At 40.1% G+C, this 9,436-nt stretch overlaps 1 protein-coding gene across 2 annotated transcripts; it reads right to left on the bottom strand.

Moving 5' to 3' along the window:
* Window positions 1-440: 440 nt before the first annotated feature.
* LOC134227946 (arrestin domain-containing protein 2-like) lies at window positions 441-8,885 on the bottom strand. Of its 2 annotated transcripts, none has more exons than XM_062709658.1 (5): window positions 8,652-8,885; window positions 7,637-7,977; window positions 7,385-7,564; window positions 2,059-2,244; window positions 441-875 (listed from the first exon to the last, which is right to left on the bottom strand). In XM_062709658.1, the coding sequence occupies exons 1-5, from the start codon at window positions 8,770-8,772 to the stop codon at window positions 693-695; spliced, it is 1,011 nt and encodes a 336-aa protein (XP_062565642.1). In that variant the 5' UTR covers window positions 8,773-8,885; the 3' UTR covers window positions 441-692. The 2 variants fall into 2 exon arrangements, with proteins under 2 accessions (XP_062565642.1, XP_062565643.1); XM_062709659.1 differs by having other exon boundaries at window positions 2,059-2,235.
* Between the last annotated feature and the right edge of the window lie 551 nt (window positions 8,886-9,436).

Genomic DNA, 9,436 nt, shown 5'->3' with positions numbered 1-9,436 from the left:
GTACCAGCTCTGATCAATAACGGAGTAGCAACCATCGATATGTACAGTCAGTCTAAGCTAATCTAAAATACTGCTTAAAAATAATACGAAACTGTAAGACTCCAATACAATGGTTGTATTGGAATCTTCCGGAATTGTATATGACAAATTGTTATACAATTTCTGTAAGGTTCTCATGCAGAACTGCATTAAAATCAGCCATCCACTGGTTGGGTGTTCAGATACGGATTTCGACCTAAACTATAAGGCCTTTAGTGTCTCGTACTCGGTGAGTCAAATACGAGACACTGGAGACGTCCTTACAGTTGAAGTTGAAATATGTTTCTGTAAAGATTACAACTTGATGGAATTATTAAACGGAATAGTACTAAACTCGTCTTACGTCAGGTGAAATCGGGATTATTGAATCAGGGGCTTTCGGATGCATGAATGATTTGAACTTGTATTACGATAGTTAACTTGGAAGGTGTTAGCTGCTCAGTGCATAAGGGGTTTATGTAATTAAAAGTCAGATTTATTTCATCAGCTCCCCCATGATAGAGGCAGAAATCTTTTCAGTTGCATATTATGTGATGTAATCATGAGGCTCTCCTTTCTCCTGGAGAACTTGTTGCACAGTATTAGTGATTTAGCATCAATTATGAAAAACACGTTGAGTATGCAGGGTAGAAAGCAACAGCGACGACTGCAGATCATCCACTTTCACCAGCCAGCAGCAAGGGTGCTCGAGAGACAGGAAGTGTGGCAGGATAACGAACGTAATTTTCCACCCACTGCTGCAGATTTTCCTCGTCCCGTCGGAATGGGTAGGTGCCCAAGGTGATGGGTACCCGCAGTGCAACCTGTCGCTCCATCAGGTTCGGCTCGATGAGAATCTTGAGGGAACGGAGGAAGACAGAGAAAGGCATTCTTCAATTGACGTTGATTAATACGAAAGCACCTCAGCGTGCTCCTTTTCGATAGTAAACCCGGTGATCATTACATCATGAATGAAATCCCATCAAAAGATCAACAGCTGCCAGAGGTAATTGAAATGTAATAATTGATATATAAAAAATGTATAATGAATGATGGTATATAAGAACGAAAGTGTTGATAGAGCAAGTCAAAAGATTCCAATAGTCGAGTCAATGAATGTTCATGAACTAGAAAAGCTGTTTGATTCAATTGATTTAATCATTTAGATACTATTTCAGAGCCCTTCATTCACTATGATAGTTATCATAGTAAGTCTCTTAGTCCTATACCAGCCCGATATCGTTGAATATCGACTAATATCCTTTGATCCATTTTACCCATGTTTGATCCAATAAAAACTAGATGTGATTCCAAGTATATGCTATGCATCGGTTGACATCTTGACTGGTTGAACAGTTCCGCTAGAAGTTTAAAGCATAAAGTGATATGGGAAGTGTATGTGCTTCATCTTCCTGTGATTCTAAATGGAAGCGTGTTAAAGGCCGTGAATTGACATTGGATTCTGTTAAGTATAGCGTTCTAGTGCAGGTTCGTCTACCAGGGTAAAAGTTGCGATAGTCTTAGGTGTTCCTATAGTTGCGGTAGTGTTCTTTTTTCACAGTCTACATATAAATCGCAGCAACCCATATAGTCAATGATTTGATCGAACTATCATTACACGAAATAAAAGAAAATTGCATCCAAATCGGTAAAGTATCATTAAAATACCTAATCTTTTTCTCTGCTTTGCACCAATAGTTGCGGTAGTATTTCTATAGTTGCGAGTGCCGTAAAAAAACGGTGGGATTCGCAACTATAGGAACTCAAATTAAAAAAGTCTTGTAAAAGCATCCAAAAACGGACCACTAGAAACAAAGGAAAAGAATCAGCACTTCGTCTAGATATCAGGTGACTCAAGCTTTAGTTTCAAAGTGTTGTTGAAATAGAACAGTATCGTAGGACATTCACGAAACAATCTTTGATAAATTCATTCACAGGAAATTATGCCATTTCAAATTTAAAACGGAAAATAGACGATTAAGGCCCTCGGATGTGCGTCCAAGCACTAAACTTTTCGATTTCCACCCCATCCATACTCACGCAAACACTATACTGCATCCGGATCAGGTGACAGCCGAGCAGATTGGTGGGCGGAAGCGGTGGCACTGTCAGGTGTCCGTTCTGCAGCACATCCCGAATGCCGGACTTGATGCGGTCCCGTACGATTGCTGCCAGCTCCCGTCGTTCCTGGTGCAGGAGCTTGCCGTGCGCATAGTACTGAATAGTCTACCGGTTGCCGTTGGTGAGTGCGGATCCCGTCGACGAACCGAATGGTCGAGTCGGGTGGTGAGAAGCGAAGCGTGGAACGGAGAGGAGAACATATTCAAATCAACTAGCGCAATGCAATTTAGTTGCAGCTCATTCGAAGTTTGTCTTGCAGTGTAATTAAAAGGCGGGAATTAGATTTTGCCGGGCGATGGCATCGTGCGGTTTGTTCCATTAGATGATACTAAGTGGATTATGACTGATGATGGTAGCTGCTGTTTCGTGCTGGAGTTTTCAAATTGAATCATAATCGCTTATGACCGTAAACCAATTGGGTTGATTGAAATGTGATAGTGATTACGAATGATGATGATGATTGTGATGTTTCATTTCGTGTTCAGATATTTGATTTTATTTGTATTGAACAGTTTCCATCCATAAATTATTTAACATGTTTGTATTACTAAGAATACGCGGTATTTCGAAAATTTTCGTTCCAGGTCAATCGAAACTTCCGTGGAATTTGAGCATGTCGAAATCTGATTTACACGAAATGAAACGGAATTTCTAAATGAATACTAACTAATACCAAACTTCAAATAGTAAAAAAAAAAGTTCAGCTGTGCTGCTGAATAGAATTGCAAAGAAGGCATTCAAAATATCAGAAACACACAAAATTAGTCCTACTACGTTATCCGATTCTTCATCATCGGCAGATGCGTTGTGCATAAGATCTATTATAAAACGCTCATTAAATTATTCTTATAGGGGAAATGCTCCTTGAATTCATACCACGTACCTAAATCAATACCATTCTAAAACGGGGAAGGGTCATTTGGCCGAAACCCATTCGGCCGAAAGTTGTTTGGCCGAATGTAACATTTGGCCAAACAGACCATTAGGCTGAAAGTCATTTGGCCAAAAGGGTCATTTGGCGGAAAGGGTCATTTGGACGAAGGGTCGTTTGGCCGAAAGAGTCATTTGGTCGAAATGGTCATTTGGCCGAAAGGGTCGTTTGTCCGAAAGGGTCATTTGGTAGAAAGCACATAACATAAGTGGATCTTCGAACAAAATCCACATCTAAAAGTTGGTCCCCTTTCGGTAGGCCAAAACTGGTATAACGAGCGTAGGGAACATCGTTCTGTCATTCTCAAGTGTAAACAAATACCATATGATCAGAAAATTAGAACACTTTGTTTCAAAGAGTACAAAGGTCATGATAGACAGCCGATGTGTGGAGAAATTCAGTTTAACCATGCATATATTTTACATTATCGAGTAATGCGAGATTATATCCGAAAACAAATATCTTCTGCGCTGTTCACAGCAATGGACAGAATATAAAATCAATATCAACATTCTCTTGATCTAAAACCGTTATTTTCAGGCGATTTTAGAACAATATCTTTTTTCTACCGATTACTAATATCGAAAATGAAATGATCTGCCACCCACCACGAGCTTCTATCGGTGGTGACGAAATCGAGGTGGTTGAAGAATTCGTGTACTTGGGCTCACTGGTGACCGCCGATAACGATACCAGCAGAGAAATTCGGAGGCGCATAGTGGCTGGATATCGTACGTACTTTGGACTCCGTAAGACGCTCCGATCGAATAGAGTTCGCCGCCGTACCAAACTGACTATCTACAAAACGCTTATTAGACCGGTAGTTCTCTACGGACACGAGACCTGGACGATGCTCGTGGAGGACCAACGCACACTGGGAGTTTTTTAAAGGAAAGTGTTGCGTACCATCTATGGTGGGGTGCAGATGGCGGACGGTACGTGGAGGAGGCGAATGAACCACGAGTTGCATCAGCTGTTGGGAGAACCATCCATCGTTCACACCGCGAAAATCGGAAGACTGCGGTGGGCCGGGCACGTAGCCAGAATGTCGGACAGTAATCCGGTGAAAATGGTTCTCGACAACGATCCGACGGGAACAAGAAGGCGAGGTGCACAGCGGGCAAGGTGGATCGATCAGGTGGAGGACGATTTGCGGACCCTCCGCAGACTGCGTGGTTGGCGAAGTGCAGCCTTGGACCGAGCTGAATGGAGAAGACTTTTATGTGCACCACAGGCCACTCCGGCCTTAGCCTGATAATAAATAAATAAAAAATATATGGCGCTCCATGAAGTTGGCTGAAATTTGCATTACGTGGAAAATTTCAATTCAAATTTAATTTATACATCAAGCTTCCTGAAGGATTTTTTTGTCTTTTGGAGTATTCCGAGCCTCTTGAAGGGAGATTTCAGAGCCTCTTGAAAGGCAGCTTTCGAGCCACTCTGCGTGTTTTGAAAGTAAAGTATACGAACCACTTGAAAGAAGAAATCCGAGCCCCTTCCAAGAAACTTCTTAACCTCTTGAAAGAAGAATTCCCATCCTCTTGAAAGGAGGCTTCCGAGGAAGGTTTCCAAGCCTCTTAAAGAGTGGCTTCTGAGACTCTTAAAAGGCGGTTTTCTTGATTTCAGAGCCTCTTGATTGGAGGCTTTCGAAAATTTTCTCTTGGAAGCGGCATTTGAGCCACTTGAAAGTACGCTTCCAATCTTCTTGGAAGATAAATTTAGTGCCGCTTTAAAGGAGGCTTACGAGCCTCTTGAAAAAAAGCTTCTGTCCCTATTGAAAGGAGGCTTACGGGCCTCTTGAAAGTAGGCTTCCAGCCCGGACCCGTAATGCTGGGTAGACACCTTTACGTGGTGTGTTACGGGTAAGATCTAACACGGTTACATTGCCAGCTACAAGCAAATCCTGACCCAACGAATACCTTCCTCATTATCCAACTCCGTAGTACTTATGAGGGTGTCGCTAAGTCGGTGGCCTCTCGTTAAGTAAGTACTACATCAACACTTCCTTCCTCTCCCTAGTTACGGTGAAGATGGGCGTGGCCAGGAGTAGTAATCCTCATGCTTTTGTTATTTTTGTTTAAGACTGGAATCAAGGACCACTCCCCTTCTTGATTTCTGATAGCATTCTAGATAAGGATCTCAAAAGAAAAACATGAGTATCACTAGTGTCCAATCTACGAATTACACCGTAACAATGCTAATACTAACAATGCTAATGCTAATGCTTGAAAGTAGGCTTCCAGCCCTCATGAAAGGCGGCTTTCGAGCCCTTGAAAGAGGCTTCAGAGCCTCTTGATAGGAGGGTTCTGAACCTCTTGGGAGGCGGCTTTCGAGCCACTTAAAAGGAAGCTTCTGAACTTTTTGAAAGTATGCTTTCAAGCCTCTTCAAGGGAAGCTTCCGAGCCTCTTAAAGGGAGGATTCCAAGCCTTTTGAACGGAGGCTTCAGAGCCTCTTGAAAGCGCCTTTTGAGCCACTCAAAAAAAGGATTCTGAACATCTTGAAAGAACCTCTTGAAAAGAGGCCTCCGAGACTCTTTAAAGGAGATTTCGAGCTGCTTGGATGGAGTCTTCAATTCTCTTGCAACGAGCTTTTCGGAAATAAGCCTTCATGTCTCTTGAATGGAGATCTCCGTACCTTCAGAAATTAAATTAGACTAGATTTAAGATTCGAAGCATGTTGGTAACATATTATACAATATTTTATTTCGAATAGGTAGATTGCATTGAAGATTTTTTTTTAATTTGTTTATTCAACGTTTTGTCCTTTTGATCTTTTCACACACAGCCCTTCATACACTTTGCTTGTTTGTAGGGCAGGATCCAATAGGTTTTGATTTTCTATTCGCCATGCATATTATGTACAAGACAAAGTTTTGAAATAAAAAACCGCATAATTATCAAGACTTTATTAATAAGTTTTGATTGGAATTGTAATACATCCGCCATTACGCATTTTGCCGAGGTATCCCTTGGGGCCAGTGCAGAGAAGTTACCCCCAGGGGTTTAGAACCGCTGCACAATAAAAACAAACTTCCTCAGAAACCTCTTTTCCAATTCCTTTGAGAAACCCTTCGAGAACTCCTTCAGAAGTTCCATCGAGTATACTCCTGAAATTCCCTCAGAAACTTCTACAAAAATTCCACCATCAGGCGTTTTTCCGGAAATTCCTCCACGAATATGACCGTCTAGGAACTACTCTGAAACTATCACATCTCCGGGAAAATTTCTAGAGGAATTGTTGAGAGAATTCTGGAAGACATTTCTAGGGAATGTTTAGAATAGTTACCTTATTCAGCACCTCATTATCTAAAACATTTTGAACTGTAAACGTTTAAATATTTAAAAATTTAAAATATAAAGAACCTTAAAAATTTTAAAAATGAGATTAAAATTTAAAATAAAAAAACTTAAATATTAGAAATTTTAAAAAAATATTCGAGACTACATATAAGAATCTTTTTTTTTTATTCATAGATATTTTTTTACAGTTCAACAATTTAACAATTTTAAAATTTTAAAATATTTAAATTCAAATGTTTTAGAATAACAATAAAACCATAATGAAAAATAACAGAAATCAAAAAAAAATTACAAAAAAAAAACAAACAACAAAAAAAATAAAAAAATTAAAATAAGGTAATTTCAAAATTTTGGAATCAAAGGTAAAAAAAAATATTGTACAAATCGTGGAAAATTTGTAAATTTAAACTAAAAATTAGTAGAGTAAATTTATTTTTGAAGCTGTGTGTGTGTGTGATGCTGAACATGATTCATTTTGAAGCACTTAAGCTCAACGTTGAGCTCACAAAAAATCTTTAATTCCAGCTTTCCAGCTTTTCCGTAGATACTAGAAAAAATTCGTACAAATTTTTGACTTGAAAATTCGGAAGAACTTCCATTCGAAACAGTTCCGTAAGAAAAATGCAGAACAATTTTTAGTAGAACTTTTCCAGATTATAAAACAAAAACAAAAATATTTTCGGTGCGATATTTTTTTCATTTTGCTTGGGGTTTGTTGTTCTGTCACCTCAAATTATAAATGTAAAACAATCGCACTTGGTTTTATTCGTCATCGAGGTGATCATTGAGTTATAACTGTAACTATAATGATCATCATTAGAAGTAAGTTTTCTTCCTATTTCATGGCAGCCTTGCTGCAGGAAAAGAAAATGTCCTAATTAGAAAAGGGCGTTCTACACATTAGAGTCACTATTACCGCTAGGCTAGGGTGTGTAATGGAAAAAGCTGTCAATTAATTTATGATGTTTATTTAGTAGGCTCAAGCATTCCCAGACCGAGTCCAAATCAGCTTACCTCAATCAACGCATACTTCACCGCTTTTATGGTTACCTTGCTCTGATTGTATATCTCACCCGTAACCAGAATATTCTCTCCCGGAATGTAAGCTCGTTTGTCCAGTCCAACATTGCAACGGATGGTCCCACCAAGCACTCCAACTCCAACCCGATGCCTGGCACTTGCTTCTAGGGGTTCCTTTTAATGAAAAATCCAGAAAAAATAGCATCAAAGCGATTGCATCAATGTCAAGGCAACGAAAACACTCACACTCAAAAGCGGATCCTCCAGATTCAAATCGATCGGATTGAGCACGATGAAAACCTGCTGGTTCTTGTGCGTAATGCCGGAGGACTCCTTCAGGCTGGACTTGCAGTAGTACTGGATCCATCCGTGCTGTCCGAGAAACGTGGACGGGAGCGAAACCGGCAGACCCAACTTGAACGGGAAGCAGTGCACGCCGGGCGATAGGAGGATCGGCTTGTTGTCGAAGTCATCCAGCAGCTTCATCCGGAAATCGATGTAGTTCTCTTTGTCGTGGGACTTGTCCGGGCGCGTCATGGCTTTGGTTGCGTTGACGGTGCATTCGCCCAGCACGTGGAAATAGAGCCCTTCAAATCAAACCATCCAATAAATCATTCAAAAAATCTTTTCATTATAAAATCATGTACAATATGTATGGTGATGAACTTAAAATCAAAATAAAAAAGTCACCCTAGTACATAAAGCATGAAAAAATGTACAATAAATGTATATACCCGCAATTTCAATCATTTACGATTGGGCGCAGAATTCAAAAGATGATTATGGTGTTGTTTCGAAAATTCGAGGTCTACTTGCAAATGCTACTAATTTCTCCACATCAATTTTATTGGATAAAAAAGACAGCTGAAATCGTCAGTTTCGCTATCAAGTTATGTCCGATCCTACGCGCCTTAATATTTTATGGAGAATATTTGTTTAATTCAAAGCGTACTAAAACAAAAATTACATTTATCACAAACGAGTAAAATATAAATTTGTAGTTGACTCTCTCTCTAACTCGTTTACAAGTCCTGCCCACTCAACATACCAATCTCAAAATTTTACCTCTCCAAAACGAAATATGTTTCAATGGTTCTTTCAATATTGAGCGTGGTTCACTGTATTCATAAAGTAGGAAGATGATTCAAAAGATATTTTGTTTGTGCAATGAAAAGAACTCAACATTCTTAATTGATGTTGATTTTTCAACCAATATTTGAATACCATTGGAATAACCTCCCGCAAAAACTGCATGTCTCACCCAGAACAGCTGTGTTTTCCTGAGTCTCCAGCAGCACCCGCCCAGCTAGCACTTGACCCGGTAGGTACAACACAGAATCTCTGTCGAGGATGATTTGAAATTTCACCAACTTTTTCGACATTTTAACGAGTAGAAAAGCACTACAAATCTTTTTTAAAAACGACTATTGAAGCAACGATGCAACGATGAATACACTCTCGACTGATTCGAGTGCAGAAAACGAACATGCGTCAGATCGTAATGAAGGTAGTACTGATGGCGGCCTCGGCGATGTCGTACGAAGTCAGTCGCGTTTGCAGCCCACACATATCGTAGGCAGAAGCACAGCACAACAAACAACGGCCGCAAGAACAAGAATGTGATGCGCGTGGGAGAAGTTGTTCCTCGCGTTGGGTCTCCCTTCCAACTAGCGTTCAACTAGCTTCCAACTAGCGTTCAACACATTTTGACGAAGTTTGTGCAAAGGTGCTTCACTCATTCATTCACGGTCGGTCGTTCGCCAGAAAGGATGTCAGTGATATTAATTTGGTGCGCAAGGATGTCGATTGCTGCGCTTCCCGCCAGAGGATAGGCGAGCGGTTCGGCACTTCGTCTCATAGCTCCCATTTCCATCCCATTAAAAGCAAAACAATGAAAAGGAATCTGATTTGTTTTTTTATTTTGGTGATTTTTTTCAGCAGTGAGCTCGTATGTTAACAAAAAGAAGCAACGATATTGGTGCTGTATTTATTTTTTCGTGGGGTTTACTCATTATTTCATTGACGCTGAAGGTCTTAAACGACTAA

This window comes from Armigeres subalbatus, chromosome 3 (assembly GCF_024139115.2).
Source record: "Armigeres subalbatus isolate Guangzhou_Male chromosome 3, GZ_Asu_2, whole genome shotgun sequence".
Taxonomy (NCBI): Eukaryota; Metazoa; Arthropoda; class Insecta; order Diptera; family Culicidae; genus Armigeres; species Armigeres subalbatus.
Note: the sequence above shows the minus strand (reverse complement) of the source record. Positions and strands in the feature narration are given on the sequence as shown.

Bases quoted from the DNA above. Each gene is read 5' to 3' on its own strand.
- LOC134227946 (XM_062709658.1), bottom strand. From the start codon at position 8,772: ATGTCGAAAAAGTTGGTGAAATTTCAAATCATCCTCGACAGAGATTCT. The intron at 7,565-7,636 runs GTGAGTGTTTTC...TTTCATTAAAAG, and splicing joins TGGAGGATCCGCTTTTGAGT to GAACCCCTAGAAGCAAGTGC. The intron at 2,245-7,384 runs GTAAGCTGATTT...GGCAACCGGTAG, and splicing joins TGAAGTATGCGTTGATTGAG to ACTATTCAGTACTATGCGCA.